This window comes from Myxine glutinosa, chromosome 4, assembly GCF_964187855.1.
Source record: "Myxine glutinosa chromosome 4, kmMyxGlut1.1, whole genome shotgun sequence".
NCBI lineage: Eukaryota > Metazoa > Chordata > Myxini > Myxiniformes > Myxinidae > Myxine > Myxine glutinosa.
In genome coordinates this window covers 194,467,993-194,487,286 of record NC_136264.1, presented here as the reverse complement: position 1 = coordinate 194,487,286, position 19,294 = coordinate 194,467,993, and the positions used below count along the sequence as shown (strand labels likewise).

Sequence of the window (19,294 nt, the reverse complement as noted above, 5' to 3'; positions counted from 1 at the left end):
ATTGCTTCCATTTGCTCGTGCAGCCTTTCGAGGAAACTTTGTCTTCCAAGATGACAATGCACGGCCTCATCGTGCTCGCATGATCCAGCACTTTCTTGGTGACCGTGGTGTAGAGCATATGGAGTGGCCTGCCATGTCCCCGTATATGAATCCGATAGAGAACTTGTGGGCAGAATTAACGCGTCAAATCGACCACTTGGACCAGCAGCCTACCTCTGTGCGTGAATTGCAGCAGGCTATTGTCACTGCATGGCAAGCGATTCCTGTCCAAACCTTGGCAAATCTAGTGAACAGCATGCCTCAACGTGTACGTGCTCTCCTGAATGCTCGTGGGGGTTACATGAAGTACTGAACCGTAATTTTACTGTCCGTAATCCCAGTCGTAATTTCACTTTTGTTTTTGTTAAAAAATTTTTTGGCTAATGTGCAAAATAAAGAGATACTTCTGGAAAACGTACAGAAGTTTAACACAGTACTGTCCATGAATTGAGTTCGATATCAGTTTACATCACTTTCAAGGATCAATTTATTTGCTTCGAAATGTCAAATGTGGTTTTTGTTTCTTTTAAAGGTCGCATTAACAAAATCTCGAATAATTTCAACATAATTCCAATGAACTTTTGGTTCTAAGACATCTTGAAAAGTAAGTTCACCCCCACAAAAAAAATATGCCATATTAAATGCCAAGTCTGTATATATAGTATATTATTTATTGTAAACAACTGTTTTCACTTTTATACAGAATTTGACAATAATCACACGCATCATAATTCCAGGTATTCATGACCAGTGGACATTATAAGTAAGCATTGTGCACACCATCTTTGACCTTGGAATGAAGCTTCGCGGACACTTGTGTTTGACCTCTGGATTTTATTATAGGTGCTGAGTGTGTTCCCCACGAGTGTGCACTGTGGCGTGGCATAGCCTCCCTCGGTCCTTGAAGATGAAAGGCAGTAAAAGCGATTTGAGATATTAAACAACATTAACTGAGTGATCTCAAACTCGCATGCCATAACGCATTCCTTTCTATTCCTGGAATGTTCTGTTACCAGCTAACACTTTCCTGTTTGCAGTGGAATGTAATCATCCTTTTGTCATTAAAGCCACTCATGGTGGAGGTCGATGATTTGAAGAGTTCTCTTCGATTAGGTTTCATTTATTGTCATTGATATCGATTTTTATAACACAACTACATAACTACAAAGGTGTGTATGTGTGTGTGTGTGTGTGTGTGTGTGTGTGTGTGTGTGTGTGTGTGTGTGTGTGTGTGTGTGTGTGTGATTGTGTGTGTGTGTGTGTGTGTGTGTGTGTGTTAGTTAGTTAGTTAGTTAGTTAGTTATGCACCTGTTCCGCCGAAGGTGGATGGAGGTTATGTTTTTCCCATGTCTGTTTGTCTATTTTGATTAGGTGTATTGGTGAGGTGTATAATGATTGGGTACACTGCGCTGCATACCCAAACTGGTGTATAATGATTGGGTACACTGCGCTGCATACCCAAACTGGTGTATAATGATTGGGTACACTGCGCTACATACCCAAACTGGTGTATAATGATTGGGTACACTGCGCTGCATACCCAAACTGGTGTATAATGTTTGGGTACACTGAGCTGCATAACTAAACTGGTGTATAATGTTTGGGTACACTGCGCTGCATACCCAAACTGGTGTATAATGTTTGGGTACACTGTGCTGCATACCCAAACTGGTGTATAATGATTGCGTACACTGAGCTGCATACCCAAACGGGTGTATAATGATTGCGTACACTGCGCTGCATACCCAAACTGGTGTATGTTTGGGTACACTGCGCTGTATACCCAAACTAGTGTATAATGTTTGGGTACACTGAGCTGCATACCCAAAACCGGTGTATAATGTTTGGGTACACTGAGCTGCATACCCAAACTGGTGTATAATGATTGGGTACACTGCGCTGCATACCCAAACTGGTGTATAATGTTTGGGTACACTGAGCTGCATAACTAAACTGGTGTATAATGTTTGGGTACACTGCGCTGCATACCCAACCTGTGTATAATGTTTGGGTACACTGCGCTGCATACCCAAACTGGTGTATAATGTTTGGGTACACAGCTGCATACCCAAACCGGTGTATAATGATTGGGTACACTGCGCTGCATACCCAAACTGGTGTATAATGTTTGGGTACACTGCGCTGTATACCCAAACTAGTGTATAATGTTTGGGTACACTGAGCTGCATACCCAAAACTGGTGCATAATGTTTGGGTACACTGAGCTGCATACCCAAACTGGTGTATAATGATTGGGTACACTGCGCTGCATACCCAAACTGGTGTATAATGTTTGGGTACACTGCGCTGCATACCCAAACTGGTGTATAATGTTTGGGTACACTGCGCTGCATATCTAAACTGGTGTATAATGTTTGGGTACACTGCGCTGCATATCTAAACTGGTGTATAATGTTTGGGTACACTGCGCTGCATACCCAAACTGGTGTATAATGTTTGGGTACATTGCGCTGCATATCTAAACTGGTGTATAATGTTTGGGTACACTGCGCTGCATACCCAAACTGGTGTATAATGTTTGGGTACACTGCGCTGCATATCTAAACTGGTGTATAATGTTTGGGTACACTGAGCTGCATACCCAAACTGGTGTATAATGTTTGGGTACACTGCGCTGCATACCCAAACTGGTGTATAATGTTTGGGTACATTGCGCTGCATACCCAAACTGGTGTATGATTGGGTACACTGCGCTGCATACCCAAACTGGTGTATAATGTTTGGGTAAACTGCGCTGCATACCCAAACTGGTGTATGATTGGGTACACTGCGCTGCATACCCAAACTGGTGTATAATGTTTGGGTACACTGCGCTGCATACCTAAACTGGTGTATAATGTTTGGGTACACTGCGCTGCATACCTAAACTGGTGTATAATATTTGGGTGCACTGCGCTGCATACCTAAACTGGTGTATAATATTTGGGTGCACTGCGCTGCATACCCAAACTGGTGTTTCATGTTTGGGTAAACTGCGCTGCATACCCAAACTGGTGTATGATTGGGTACACTGCGCTGCATACCCAAACTGGTGTATAATGTTTGGGTACACTGCGCTGCATACCTAAACTGGTGTATAATGTTTGGGTACACTGCGCTGCATACCTAAACTGGTGTATAATGTTTGGGTACACTGCGCTGCATACCTAAACTGGTGTATAATGTTTGGGTACACTGCGCTGCATACCTAAACTGGTGTATAATATTTGGGTGCACTGCGCTGCATACCCAAACTGGTGTATAATGTTTGGGTAAACTGCGCTGCATACCCAAACTGGTGTATGATTGGGTACACTGCGCTGCATACCCAAACTGGTGTATAATGTTTGGGTACACTGCGCTGCATACCTAAACTGGTGTATAATGTTTGGGTACACTGCGCTGCATACCTAAACTGGTGTATAATATTTGGGTGCACTGCGCTGCATACCTAAACTGGTGTATAATATTTGGGTGCACTGCGCTGCATACCCAAACTGGTGTTTCATGTTTGGGTACACTGCGCTGCATACCCAAACTGGTGTATAATGATTGGGTACACTGCGCTGCATACCCAAACTGGTGTATAATGTTTGGGTACACTGCGCTGCATACCTAAACTGGTGTATAATGTTTGGGTACACTGCGCTGCATACCCAAACTGGTGTATAATGTTTGGGTACACTGCGCTGCATACCCAAACTGGTGTATAATGTTATGCCGATTTTGAACTCTGATATCACGTTTACCGGATTGTGATTACCTGTGAAACGGATCGAACACGAAAACCACCATTGTCAGCAGGGGGCGCTGCATCATGGAGTATGTTGTCCTTCGGAGGGGATGTTATTAGTGTTGGCTAAGTACCGCGGTACATTTTGTTGAATTTGGCCTTCTTGTTGATACCATTGACACATTCTCGACTCTGTCTTAGTTTTAGCCATTACCGTTTGTTCTTGAATCAATTATTCTATCAGAATACAGGGGAAGAGGAAGAATCGTCATTGATGTGAGAAAGAGAATGATGTATTTGTCTTAGTTGGTGTGGGATCTTGATTCAGTGTTGCATTCTGATTGGTTACAACATTGCAGACTATGGTTGCTTACCTTTCTTCAGAACCTGGGTGATGATGAGGAAGACAGTGATGATGGTGGAGAGAGTAGCAATACTGAGGAGAAGCAAATGAATCCGACTTTTGAAGTGGACGATGATTTCAAACAACCCATCAACAAGAATTTCACAGCTGTGCACATTCCTACAGACATCTACAATGGATGTGAGTACACGGGGCTGTGCTTTCAGCATTGGAGTGAGCAGAACGGGTGGTGTGCAAATGGTTGGGGGTGTGGGGCAGGTGTGGGTTCTATGCTCGGCCTGACTATAAATTGTCAGGTTGTTTATGGAGCGGAAAGGGTGTGGGTATGGAGGGGAAGGGGTGTGGGTATGGAGGGGAAGGGGTGAGGGTATTGATGGGAAGAGGTGTGGAGCGGAAAGGGTGTGGGTATGGAGGGGAAGAGGTGAGGGTATGGAGGGGAAGAGGTGAGCATATGGAGGGGAAGAGGTGAGGGTATGGATGGGAAGGGGTGTGGGTATGGAGGGGAAGGGGTGTGGGTATGGAGGGGAAGGGGTGAGGGTATGAAGGGGAAGAGGTGAGGGTATTGATGGGAAGAGGTGTGGGTATGGAGGGGAAGGGGTGTGGGTATGGAGGGGAAGGGGTGTGGGTATGGATGGGAAGGGTTGTGGGTATGGATGGGAAGGGGTGTGGGTAGGGGAAGGGTTGTGGGTATGGAGGGGAAGGGGTGTGGGTATGGAGGGGAAGGGGTGTGGGTATGGAGGGGAAGGGGTGTGGGTATGGAGGGGAAGGGGTGTGGAGGGGAAGGGGTGTGGGTATGGATGGGAAGGGGTGTGGGTATGGATGGGAAGGGTTGTGGGTATGGATGGGAAGGGGTGTGGGTATGGAGGGGAAGGGGTGTGGGTATGGAGGGGAAGGGGTGTGGGTATGGAGGGGAAGGGGTGTGGGTATGGAGGGGAAGGGGTGTGGGTATGGATGGGAAGGGTTGTGGGTATGGATGGGAAGGGGTGTGGGTATGGAGGGGAAGGGGTGTGGGTATGGAGGGGAAGGGGTGTGGGTATGGAGGGGAAGGGGTGTGGGTATGGAGGGGAAGGGGTGTGGGTATGGAGGGGAAGGGTTGTGGGTATGGATGGGAAGGGGTGTGGGTATGGAGGGGAAGGGGTGTGGGTATGGAGGGGAAGGGGTGTGGGTATGGAGGGGAAGGGGTGTGGGTATGGAGGGGAAGGGGTGTGGGTATGGAGGGGAAGGGGTGTGGAGGGGAAGGGGTGTGGGTATGGATGGGAACAGGGTGTGGGATATATGGAGGAGAATGGGGCATGTGGCTGTCATGCTGTCTAAAACATCTTGTACAGTAAGCCTAACATAAGCAGAAGTGGGAGTGGTCAATACTGACAGAAAATATTTTCAATTGTGTGTGTTTGTTTGTGAGTTTGTACATCCGGTAATTCTTTCACGGCCAAACTGTAGCACATAGAGGCCTCAAATTTTGGGTGTAGGTATTTCAGATTCTGGGAAAGGTTGTAAGCTACCACACGTTGGCCTTCGCTTCCGTTTTGAGGCCACCAAAGGCCACTATATAATTTATATTGGGACGTGGGGCCAGGCAGTGTTGCCGCCCACAGGCAAAAGGTAAACACCACGAGGCCAATAACTCTATCGCTTTTCAATGTCATACACGCCCAGAATCCACCGCCAGTAAAAGCTCACCCAGCCAGGCAAACCCGGTTATCCTCCTCCCCACTCTCTAACTGGCCGACGCCGGATACCCCCTGCTTGTCATTTGTAAAAAGTGGAAGCAAACTGATAGCCCAGAGTGTACCTGACGCCATCAAGATCAGACAAACCTGTAGTACAGGACTGTGTGCAGAGGAGATTCAGTTGGTCCTTTGCAGAATTACACAGGCCCATGATCAAATGGCTCTCATGACTAGGTCTTCAATTATAATTGTCTACAAGATCATACAAAAGAGGTTGTCATTTAGCCTGTCATCCTTCCGAGGTCGGCAAATTGAGTACCAGCTAGCTGGGTATGAGCCATTCGGGTATCCTGCGTCAGAGTGGCAACCCATCTAGGATTGTGCCCACTACCCAAGGAAACTGCTGTGGGAGCCATATGCATCATCACGGTGCAAAAAGGAATGGGCGTCAGCATCATCATCATCATCATCATCATCTTCTTCTTCTTCTTCTTCTTCTTCATCATCTTCTTCTTCTTCTACATCTTTTTCTTCTTCATCATCTTCTTCTTCTTCTACATCTTCTTCTTCTGCTTCTTCTTCTTCTTCATCATCATCATCTTCTTCTTCATCTTCTTCATCTTCATCATCTTCATCATCTTCTTCTTCATCTTCTTCATCATCTTCTTCATCATCTTCATCATCTTCATCATACAAAAGAAAAAGAAGTAGAAAGCCTGGATTTTGTGAGATTTCACCACAAGTACAATTGACAACCACCTGCCATGCCACCATAGCCAAAGAGTTTGTTGGCAATAACCTGAAGGTCCTTTTGCAGTACATTCCAACTTAATCTTAAGGTAATCATCGATAATGTTCAGGGCCCCCATACAGAAGCTTTCTGATTATCTGACCCCACCGTAAGCCTCACCTGCTGAGTCGATGTTGGCACAGATCCACATTTACCCCGCACAAAGCGGAGTTAAGCTATTGGTTCACTCTGTCCATAAGTCTATTTGTATGATCGAGGATCTACTTGATTTCAACTTAATTTATTTTATTTTGAACACTGTAGAACACGCATCGTAACATGAATCGGAACACGAACCTGCCGTTTAGCAGTACTTTGGCTCTGAATTTGGCGAATTGTTTGACGTCTCATCCCGAGTGCACAGAGGGGAGTAAGGAAATCGCGTCAGTCTTTCTGTCTGTCTGTCTGTCTGGCAGTCCAATACAATTGAAGAGCATTCCAAACAGAAACTTACTGTTTTAGGGACGTCATAAAGGACACAACCTACAGACATGATTAATTAATTTAACGTGTTAAATAAGGTGGTGTAAAAGAAGGTGCATCAACGGTGGTAAACGCTTGAACAAATGGGTTACTTTCTACAGCTTTTAAAACTTTTATTTTATTTATAATTGATTCATATATTTGCACACTGTGGAACACTGTTTGCATTTCCAAGAACCTTCAGTTTAGCAGGACTTAGAAAAAAAAAATTACGCCGTCTCGACCAATCAAATTTGCCACGTGCTCTGAGGGCGGATTAACACGAACAGCGAGATTCAGACAAAGATGGCGGTGTATAGTGATGCAACGACAGAGCTAACCTTGTCCAAAAGATCTGAACTAACTTTGCCATCTCATTCACTGCTGTTGAACTTGATGCGTATCTCCTGTGGTTTACGTTTTTAAACAGCCTGTGGGATCTCACTTATGAGGGCTTGATGAATACAAACATAATCTTTTGCCACTTTAGAATTGCAGTGACAAATATGACCGGGGTAATTGCCCAAGTATTTTACGAGTCCAATTCTGTGCTAATGGCGACGAGACATGTGCATGTCAGGGAGGGGCCTTTGCCATCCGTGAAACCTCTCTTCCGTACTTTGGGGTTTTTTGTTTTGTTTTTTTTGTTGTTGTTTTTTCCAGTGTTGAGTACGTATGTTGAGTCCATTGTGTGTTGGGTGAGGTTTACGTTGCATACTCGTTTTAGGAGCAAAGAAAACGGTACCAACTTTTAGCTGAAACGATATAAAGACAATTACTATGAGGGTATCTTTGTTACCGGAGGTGGATGGGGGTTATGTTTTTCACACCTGTGTGTCTGTCTGTCTTTTTGTGGATATCTCAAAAAGTTGTGGATGGATTCGGACGAAACCTGGTGGACAGGTTGGGTGTGTGACAAGGACGAATCGATTCAATTTTGGTGAGGATCCGAATACGGATCTGGATACAAGAATTATTTAATTTTTTATGTGATTCATCACCATTGAGTGATGCGGCCAAAAACGATATATTTGCACCATTCTAATGGGAAAACAGGATATGGAACTGGGAACGGCGGCGGTAGAGAGCACACCTCCGCCAAGCTGAACAGGTTATGTTTTGTATCCCACTGATAAGCCAGATATGGATCTGGACCTGAACCAAAAAATCTAATCGGCTTATTCTTGTCGCCTAACCAACTCATCCAGCAAGTTTCGTCTAAATCTGCCCATAACGTTCTGAGACATTTTTTTTTTTTTTTTTTTTTTTTTTTTTGTATACTGAATCGAGGCTCGTGAAAGAGCTAACATTTATTTCACAAACAAATCAACCAGTCAAACAAAATATACAAAATATACAAAATATACAAAACACAAAAAAAACAAAATATACAAAAATATACAAAATATACAAAAATATAAAAAATATACAAAATATTTACAAAAATACAAAAATATACAAAATATACAACATTTGAGAGCAGGGAGAAGTGTGGGAGGGAGAGGGCTTGGGGGCAGGAGGCGTGGGAGGGGGGGGGGGGGGGGAGAAGAATCAAACACATGGGGACCGAAATTAGCGGGGGTAGAAAAGATCAAGGTTTTTGATGGGGGAGAATAAGAGATGGTGGTGAACAGCTGTTTTAAAGACCTGGAGGGTGGAGTGGGATTGAAGAGAGTGAGGGAGTTTGTTCCAGAGGCGGGAGAAAAGAGGAATGAAGGAGTGAAGGTGAGCAGAAAGTCTTGATTTTGGCAGTTTAACCATAAGAGGGTTGCAGGCAGATCTTGTGCGACCTGTAGGAATATTTGGGGGACAGAGCCCAGAGAGGGCTGGGGGGGCAAGGCCAGAGAGGAGTCGGTAGAAGACGGAAAGACCACCAACTTGCCTGCGGTGAGTGAGTGAAAGGCCCTTGGAGTTAGCTTCATCGCGGGAGATTCCAATGATTCTGAACGCTTTGGTTTCAACAGCGTGAAGACGGGCTAGGTGTGAGGCAGGAGCACCAGACCAGAGGGGACAGCAGTATTCCATAGAGCTGCGGATGAAAGCCTTGTATGTGGTGAGGAGCTCAGGTGTGCCAAGGAAGGACTTCACACGATGGAGGATGCCTAGTCGGCGACTGGCTTTGGAGGCCAGCTTTGAAATGTGGTTTTCCCAGGAAAGATCATGGCAAATAGTGAGACCCAAAAGCTTGAGTGACAGAACTTCTTGGAGAGGATTATTCAGAAAGTGGATGGGAGGGTTTTCCAGTCGGTCTTTTCGGAGAGACATCGTAAGAGTGTGAGATTTATCAGGATTGAAAGACATGTTCAATTTGTTTGCCCAGTCTGTGATTTTGTCCAGGTCTGCAGAGAGTGAGGAGGCTGCAGACTGCCGATCTGAGGGATGAGGAATGGAGCGACAGAGAGTAGAGTCGTCAGCAAAGAGATAGAGAGGATTTTCAAGAGAGTCAGAGAGATCATTGATGAAGACCAGAAAAAGCACAGGGCCCAGAACACTACCTTGGGGAACTCCAGCCTGAACAGGAAGAGGAGATGAGAGAAACCCATTCAGGGCCACACGTTGACGACGACCAGAGAGGAAGTCCGCCAGCCATGCGTGGAGATTTCCATGGATACCAAAGGAGGAGAGTTTGGTGAGCAGAGCAGGGTGCCAGACCGTATCGAAGGCACGTGAAATGTCAAGGGAGACAGCTCTAATTTCCTGTTTGGCGTTGAGGACCTCCATCCATTGTTGAGAAAGCAGAAGCAGCATGTCCAGAGTAGAGTGACCAGGTCTGAAACCAAATTGATGATCAGAGATCAAGTCATTGGAGAAGAGGAAAGATTTCATATCTGAAGCAATGATGGATTCCATGACTTTGCTGATAATTGGGAGAAGGCTGATTGGTCTGTAGTTGCTGGGATCTGTTTTTGCACCTTTTTTGTGCAAAGCGGTGATGTTGGCTGATTTCCAAGCAGATGGCAGATGACCTTGAGCAAAAGAGAGGGTGAAGAGAACAGAAAGAGGGAGTGAAAGAGCGGAAGAACATGATTTTAGGACCCGTGGGCTGATGCCGTCAGGACCAGTTGCAGAATCAGAGTCGAGGGTTGACAGAAACTTTTCCACCTTGTCAGGAGGAAAGGACACAGAGTCCAGGAGCAGCTGGGTACGACTGGGTACGGTGGGTACAGAGAGGGATGGGTTTGGGACACAAGATTTAGAGGCAAACACAGAGTTGAGGCATTCAGCTTTTTCACGTGCGGAGTCAGCCGTTAAGCCGTTTGAGGTGAGGGAGGGGATGGAGGGGGAACAAACACCAGAAACAGATTTGACCAGACGCCACCAGGATTTGGAAGAGGGAGACAGACAAGAGAGTTCGGTCTTGAGAACGGTGAGATATTGTTTCCTGGCTCTCCTGAGGGTGGACACACACTTGTTTCGGGCTTTGTGAAAGGAAATGAGATTTCCTTCCGTTGGATTTGCTTTCCAGGAGACGAAAGCAAGTTGTTTCAGGGCAACAGCCTCACCACAAGATTCCGTGTACCATGGACGGGAGGAAGGGTATGACAACTGAAGACGAGATGGGATAAATCTGTGCATGAGAGAGAGGAATTTACTTTGAAAGAATTCCCAGGATGAGTTGATGTCAGAGGCGGTAGAGATGGGAGACCAGTCCAGATGATTGATGGCTGCTTGAAGACCGTGCCAGTTGGCCTGAGTGAAATGCCAGACTCGTCGACGCTGAGGAGGCTCTCTGAGAATGGTCAGAGAGATGTCCACTTTGACAAGCACATGATCAGATGAGCCGATTGGAGCAGAAGAAGAGCAGCAGACATTTTCAGGGAAGTTTGTCATAACCAAATCCAGAAGAGAAGATGCTCCGTTGACTGAGATCCGGGTCGGGAAATTGACAGATTGTGTCAGTCCCAGTGAGTCGCAGAAGTCCTTTGCTGAAGAGCCATGGCTGGTGAGAGAGGTACCCACACCCAGCCAACTGGCATGGTGACAATTGTGAAATCACCACATATGAGGAAGAGAGAGTTGGGATGGGTAGATAGAAGTTGGTCCATATTATCAGACAGCGAGATGTAGATTGAGTCATCGCTGTTTGGTGGACGGTACAACACACATATGAACAAAAGGTGGGAGCGAAGGGGAAGCCGTAGCCAAAGGTATTCCTGGGGGTGAGGTGGAGAGAGGGCAGTGGAGGGCGAGTGAGGAAGAGAGTTTTTTATAAAGATAGCAACCCCACCTCCAGGACGAGGCTCAGGTCTATCATACCGGAGGAGGGAGTAACCTGGGAGAGATACCAAGGCATCAGAGACATCATGAAGGAGGAAAGTTTCTGTTAAGCAGATCACATCTGGTTTGTCAGAAGCAACCTGTATGGAGAGATCAGTCAAGTTTGAGCGGAGGCCCCGGATGTTTGAGGTCCATACCGTTAATGAAGAGGAAGGGGGAGCATCGGGTCCAGAACAGGGGGGGGGGGGGGGAGGGGTAGATGTGGAAGATGTGGAAGATGTGGAAGATGTGGAAGAGGAGGATGTGGAAGATGTGGAAGAGGAAGATGTGGAAGATGGGGTAGGGTAAGATGTGGAAGATGGGGTAGGGTAAGATGTGGAAGAGGAGGAAGAGGTAAGGAGAGCTGTTGAAGGTGTGTCAGAGATTTCAGAATAGCTTGGAGAAAGGGAAGAATGGGGCGGACAAAAGGTTTGATGGAGATTGGGTGAGGCACAGTGAGGTGTTGTTTGAGGAGGGGGAAGAGCGAGGCAGAAGGTTGGGGGAGATGAAGGTGAAAGTTGGAAGGGGGAAGAAGCAGGGAGGATGCTTTGAGGAGGGGTGAGTGGGGAGTCTAGGAGGGGAGGAGCGAGGGAGAGTCTCGGAGGGGACATCATGTTATATGTCATTTTTGGCCCTTTCTCTCAATTGTGAAGAATCATTTTAAAATTCTCGCATCAAGATCCGGGTCTGGATCCCCACCAAAATCTAATCAATTCGTCGACTTTGTCACGCACCCAAACTTTCCACCAAGTTTCGTCCAAATCCGTCCATAACCTTTTGAGACATCCTGCTCTCAGACAGACAGACAGACAGACAGACAGACAGACAAACAGTGGTGAAAACACCTTCCATCCACCTTCCGTGGCAAAAGTAGTAACCGGGTTTCACAAAAAATTGCCACATTTTGTCAGACTCTGATTTGTAGTTCGAAGCATTGGCTGCACAAATGGAGAAGCACCGATGTTCTATTCCATATTCCCAATTCCTTATGCTTGTTCTGCACAAACACAAACATAAGGAATTGAGGATATGGAATAGAACGTTCAACGAGGGAATGGTAAGATGATGAGCATGGCAGTTAACTGTACGAATCGGTAGGCTCGTAATGGACAGTGCTGGCCAGGTCATTGACTGAAACATTAATGTCAAGAAAGGTGAGAGAGGTATCTGAAATCTGCCATATGAAATTGAGAGCAGCATGAAAGAGATTAACAAAAGTGATGAACCGTTCGAGCCTCGTGAATTGCACCGATGACGATCATCTACTACGTAGCGGCAAAAATGCATCCTCTGGGACTATCAAACTCGTCAAACATATGTTCGTCTGCATAACAAACAAAAAAATTGAAATATGTCTGCAAGCTATCTTCTTTATTATTTTTTTTCTTTCCCTCTCCTCTATCTTCTCATTCTGTTCTTCTTTTTCTTCTTCCTTTTCACATTTTTTTATCTTATTGCTTTTCCTCTTCTGTTTTCTTCTGTTATTAAAATCTGTTAACCAATGGTGCTTTTTGACCCTTGATGTTTGTCCCTTCATATTTACCGAACACCCAAGACCCTTCTTATACTGAAACTTTAAAAAAAATGTTTACTACCTGAGCTTAATGTAAGAGTGAGTTTTCAGAAAGTAAACAAGAAAGGGCAATAAGAGATTGCAGACCATCGCCAGGACGTGTTTTTAGTAGTTTTTAATGTTTTTGTGTTATAACAAATATGGCGGCCGAACCACGTGACCGATGACGTCATTTGTTTTTTCTCCACCAATTTATCCACAGCTGACGCTCAAGAAATTTCATCTTCATCGGAGGAAGTTTTGTGCTTGTCGAATTATGACGTCATAATGGAGGAACTTATGACATCATCATTAACATAGGTTATTCCCCCATGGAGAGTTCTTTACATTGAGCCATGTCTCATTTTTCTTTCTATGCAGCGCTTTCGGAGATAAAGAAGTGCAAAGTTTTCAGTTTTTCCAAGATGGCGCCCGTACCACGTGACCTATGACATCGTTATTTTAACAATTCTACAGGTGGAGGTGCACCTATGGTGAAAATTACCTGGCAATCAGACCTACGGTTTTTTTTTTTGGTTTTTTTTTTGTATACTGAATCGAGGCTCGTGAAAGAGCTGACATTTACTTCACAAACAAATCAACCAGACAAACAAAATATATAAAAAGAGGCAGCGGAAGACAAGAGAAGGGGAAGCACACAAACACTTGAGAGCACACAACATTTAAGAGCAGGGAGATGTGTGGGAGGGAGAGGGCTTGGGGGGAGGAGGTGTGGGAAGGGGGAAGGGGTGGGAAAAGTATAAAACACAAGGACACCAAGGACTTCCAGGCCAGAAGTTGGTATTTCAAAAAAGTGGAATTGGGGTGAAATTAGCGGGGATAGAAAAGATCAAGGTTTTGGATGGGGGAAGATAAGAGATGGTGGTAAACAGCTGTTTTAAAGACCTGGAGGGTGGAGTGGGATTGAAGAGAGTGAGGGAGTTTGTTCCAGAGGTGGAAGAAAAGAGGAATGAAGGAGTGAAGGTGAGCAGAGAGTCTTGATTTTGGCAGTTTAACCATAAGAGGGTTGCAGGCAGATCTTGAGCGACCTGTAGGAATATTTGCGGGACAGAGCCCAGAGAAAGCTGGGGGGGGGGGCAAGGCCAGAGAGGAGTCGGTAGAAGACGGAAAGACCACCAACCTGCCTGCGGTGAGTGAGTGAGAGGCCCTTGGAGTTAGCTTCATCGCGGGAGATTCCAATGATTCTGAATGCTTTGGTTTCAACAGCGTGAAGACGAGCTAGGTGTGAGGCAGGAGCACCAGCCCAGAGGGGAGAGCAGTATTACATTGAGCTGCGGATGAAAGCCAAGTATGTGGTGAGGAGCTCAGGTGTGCCAAGGAAGGACTTCGCACGACGGAGGATGCCCAGTCGGCGACTGGCTTTGGAGGCCAGATTTGAAATGTGGTTTTCCCAGGAAAGATCATGGCAGATAGTGAGACCCAAAAGCTTGAGTGACAGAACTTCTTGGAGAGGATTATTCAGAAAGTGGATGGGAGGGTTGCACTGTCGGTCGTTTCGGAGAGACATCGTAAGAGTGTGAGATTTGTCAGGATTGAAAGACATGTTCCACTTGTTTGCCCAGTCTGTGATTTTGTCCAGGTCTGCAGAGAGTGAGGAGGTTGCAGACTGCCGATCTGAGGGAGGAAGAATGGAGCGACAGAGAGTAGAGTCATCAGCAAAGAGATAGAGAGGATTTTCAAGAGAGTCAGAGAGATCATTGATGAAGACCAGAAAAAGCACAGGGCCCAGAACACTGCCTTGGGGAACTCCAGCCTGAACAGGAAGAGATGAGAGAAACCCATTCAGGGCCACACGTTGACTACAACTAGAGAGGAAGTCCGCCAGCCATGCGTGGAGATTTCCATGGATACCAAAAGAGGAGAGTTTGGTGAGCAGAGCGGGGTGCCAGACCGTATCGAAGGCACGTGATATGTCAAGGGAGACAGCTCTAATTTCCTGTTTGGCATTGAGGACCTCCATCCATTGTTGAGAAAGCAGAAGCAGCATGTCCAGAGTAGAGTGACCAGGTCTGAAACCAAATTTATGATCAGAGATCAAGCCATTTGAGAAGAGGAAAGATTTCATATCTGAAGCAATGATGGATTCCATGACTTTGCTGATAATTGGGAGAAGGCTGATTGGTCTGTAGTTGCTGGGATCTGTTTTTGCACCTTTTTGTGCAAAGCGGTGATGTTGGCAGATTTCCAAGCAGATGGCAGATGCCCTTGAGCAAAAGAGAGGGTGACGAGAACAGAGAGAGGGAGTGAAAGAGCGGAAGAACAGGATTTTAGGACCCGTGGGCTGATGCCGTCAGGTCCAGTTGCAGAATCAGAGTCGAGGGTTGACAGAAACTTTTCCACCTTGTCAGGAGGAAAGGACACAGAGTCCAGGAGCAGCTGGGTACAACTGGGTACGGTGGGTACAGAGAGGGATGGGTTTGGGACACAAGATGTAGAGGCAAACACAGAGTTGAGGCATTCAGCTTTTTCACGTGCGGAGTCAGCCGTGTGGCCGTTTGAGGTGAGGGAGGGGATGGAGGGGGAACAAACACCAGAAACAGATTTGACCAGACGCCACCAGGATTTGGAAGAGGGAGACAGATAAGAGAGTTCTGTCCTGAGAACGGAGAGATATTGTTTCCTGGCTCTCCTGAGGGTGGACACGCACTTGTTTCGTGCTTTGTGAACGGTTGTAGAGAAAATCATATATATTCTGTGTGGACAAACAAACAAACACACAAGAAATTTGTCGTGCACAGCACGATACTTGCGAAATCCCTAAAATAAGTTGTTGGCCTATGATGACCTCAAAAATTAATTGTGGTTTAATTTAGTGACCAGATATGCAAATCCTCTTCAAATTTCAAGTTAATCGGATGAAAATTGAGGATTTTAGAAATCTGGCTTATGCTGACCTTTTGGCCAATGTTGACCTCAAAAGGAGTTGGGGGTTCAATTCAGTGACCAGACATGCAAGTCCTCTTCAAATTTCAAGTTAATCGGATAAAAATTGAGGATTTTAGAAATTTGGCCTATGTTGACCTTTTGGCCTATGTTACCCTCAAAAATACTTGGTGGTTGAATTCAGTATCCAGATATGCAAATATATGTTATAAAAGGAGCGGTGTCTATCTGTTTGCTTGTCTATTTGTTTGTTTGTTTGTTTGTCATGTTATAACTTGAGACCAGATTAACGGATTTGAATAAATCCAACTACGGTGGATTCAGGTACGTCCCAAGAATGTTTGTGAGGCAAAAATATATATATATAATATATATATTGTTGCGGATCTCCGACGTCGGCTCTCCCCTTATCAAGAGCGGGTTAATCCCCTTGTCCTTTATCTGGCCGACGTGATCCTGGGGGTTATCACGTCCTTCCCGGGCAGCGTTAGGTAGGGTTTTTAGGACTAGGGATTCGCTATTACCTAAGTACTAACGCTGACCGGAAACTAGGGAATAACTCCCGCCCGAATCACGGATATCAGGTGGAAACGCCGAACGGATAGCGATCCGCGATCCGAGCTGTTAACAATGACTAACCCGATTATAGCGGTTGGGATCGTGCCGCTCTTACCCAATTGAGAAAAGACTCGGACGATCGAATTAAGAGGAAAACCAGGAAGAACAAGGAATTTATTACAATGTACAAAGAAGAGGAAAAGAAAGAATGTACAAGGAAGAGGAAGGAAAAGTACACAGGGCAGCCTTAATCACAGTCTTATTCGATTCCCTGGACACGGGCCCGATCACTCTCAGATTCGGTCTCAGACGCAGACTCACGCGGGGATGTAGAAAGTAGGGTGGAAGGTCCGACGATGGCGTTCAGGCTCCGGTCCGGCTCCGTTCCTCGACCCGTACCAGGCGATGATGGTGGACGGCAGACATCTCTCGGCGTAGCGTAGGCGCGAGCGGACAATTATACAGGGGAAAGGTCGGTAAACTGGCGGTTATACGAAGCGCTTTTCACACACGTCCTTCCAAAGCAGCCGCCTCAATCAAGGCTCATAACGCGAGTTCTTGCAATAAGTCGTTGTTATGCCGTTCTTTAGCGCGCTCTTCCAACGAGTCCTTTACCATCTCCTCTCCACTCTCTCTTGGCACGAGTCCTCTCAACAACGCGCTCGCCCCCTCAAGTCCTCTCAACCACGATAAGTTCTCTCGAGTCCTTTGTAATGAGCGCTGCTGCGTAAGTCCTCTCCGCACAGTCCTGTGAGGGATTTGTGTCCGCGCTTTTATAAGCCAAGCCAGCGAACGCTCTCGAAGCCCCAGCCATGCCCGGTCAGGCGATCTCACCTGAGCCCTGGTTGGCTGGTGATGGTTTACTGGCTCCGCCTTGATGGCTGTTTGACGTGGCCGCACCTCCATCCTTGCGCTCCGCCCCCCTTTTCGGGCCTCACCTCGTGGCTTTTGGGCTGGTTCGAGCGTAAGCCCAAGGGCAGCGAAGGCTGCCGGCCAAGGAGCGTAACAAATTGGGAGTGTGATGGGGTATAGACTGAAGAGCGCTTAATGGCGTGGCTTGGAGGGAGGCTGCCAAAATGAACAAAAGGGGCCTACTCTTATTTGTTTGACACAACGCAGATGCAACTATTGGACATGGCCTTATCTAAACACATACTATGAAATAACTGACGTCCTATGGTGACCTACGTGTTGCTTGTGGCCTATCTATGGGGTGCAACCTTTAACCTTTAATGATGTTACTTGTGTGGGTTCACAAAACCGCAACACTATATATATATATATATATATATATATATATATATATATATATATATATATATATTGTAATTTTAAAAAAACATTTTTTATGGGTACATGGACACGTGTGTGGAAACTGCAAATGCCAACACATGACGTTGGTTATCCCTTCACGGAGCAGGATCTCCCAGGAATCTTCCCCCCCCCCCCTCCCCCATAGATTAGCCATCGCAGCAAAGTTTAGTATTTCCGTCAGCGAAGCAATGGGTCTTCTATTCTAGTCCTCTTAAAATTTCAAGTCAATCGGATGAAAATTGAGGATTTTATAAATACGGCCTATGTTGACCCTTTGGCATATATTGACCTTTTGACCCCAAAAACAATAGGCTTCTTGCTTATGACCAACTATACCATTTGGTGAAGTTTCGTGAAGATTGGTCGAAAATTGTGACCTGTAGGCGACTGAAATACAAACAAACAGACAGACAGACAGAATAACACACAAGACCAACCAATACACTTGAAAAATCGCAAGTCGATTCGATTTGCGCAAATTTATTTGCGCAAGTAACAAACAGATTCAAATGCAATACCCTCTCCTCTGGCAAGGGTAATCAGCCATTGTCGTGACCGTAGATCAGTAGAGCAAAAGTTGAATGCAGCCACAAAAGAATGAACTAACAAGAAAAAGATTAGAGGAAAAATATGGTCATCTGCAACTAATGGGGTTTTCTTAGATATGGTTAATGAGGATTGAAAGTATCATTGTTTGGGATTGGGGATAACATGATATGGTGGTGCACTGCACACTTTAAGCCCCAAAGGGATGTAAGTGTCTGGCATTTCTGGCATTTTGAGTCTGGCATTTCACTCAGGCCGACTGGCACGGTCTTCAAGCAACCATCAATCATCTGGACTGGTCTCCCATCTCTACCGCCTCTGACATCAACTCATCCTGTGAATTCTTCCAAAGTAAATTGCTCTCTCTCATGCACAGATTTATCCCATCTCGTCTTCAGTTGTCATACTCTTCCTCCCGTCCATGGTACACGGAATCTTGTGGTGAGGCAGTTGCCCAGAAACAACTTGCCTTCGCCTCCTGGAAAGCAAATCCAATGGACGGAAATCTCATTTCCTTTCACAAAGCCCGAAACAAGTGTGTGTCCACCCTCAGGAGAGCCACTAAACAACATCTCTCCACTCTCAAGACCGAACTTTCAAACCTGTCTCCCTCTTCCAAATCCTGGTGGCGTCTGGTCAAATCTGTTTCTGGTGTTTGTTCCCCCTCCATCCCCTCCCTTACCTCAAACGGCTACAGAGCTGACTCCACACGTGAAAAAGCTGAATGCCTCAACTCTGTGTTTGCCCCTAAATCTTGTGTCCCAAACCCATCCCTCTCTGTACCCACTGCACCCAGTCATACCCAACTGCTCCTGGACTCTGTGTCCTTCTCTCCTGACAAGGTGGAGAAGTTTCTGTCAATCCTCGACTCTGATTCGCAACTGGACCAGACGGCATCAGCCCGCGGGTCCTAAAATCCTGCTCTGCCGCTCTTTCACTCCCTCTCTCTGTTCTCTTCACCCTCTCTTTTGCTCAAGGTCATCTGCCATCAGCTTGGAAATCAGCCAACATCACCGCTTTACACAAAAAGGTGCAAAAACAGATCCTTGCAACTACAGACCAATCAGCCTTCTCCCAATTATCAGCAAAGTCATGGAATCCA

The 19,294-nt window shown here is 46.0% G+C and overlaps 1 protein-coding gene across 4 annotated transcripts in view; it reads left to right on the top strand.

Annotated features, from left to right (window-relative positions):
• CACNA2D2 (calcium voltage-gated channel auxiliary subunit alpha2delta 2) overlaps window positions 1-19,294 on the top strand; it is a 337,069-nt gene that overhangs the window by 151,546 nt on the left and 166,229 nt on the right. For all 4 annotated transcript variants that reach the window (XM_078776839.1, XM_068114187.2, XM_068114186.2 and 1 more), the window contains one exon: window positions 4,157-4,316. In XM_078776839.1, coding sequence (XP_078632965.1) covers window positions 4,157-4,316 — 160 coding nt within the window. The remainder of the gene's footprint in view (window positions 1-4,156; window positions 4,317-19,294) is intronic.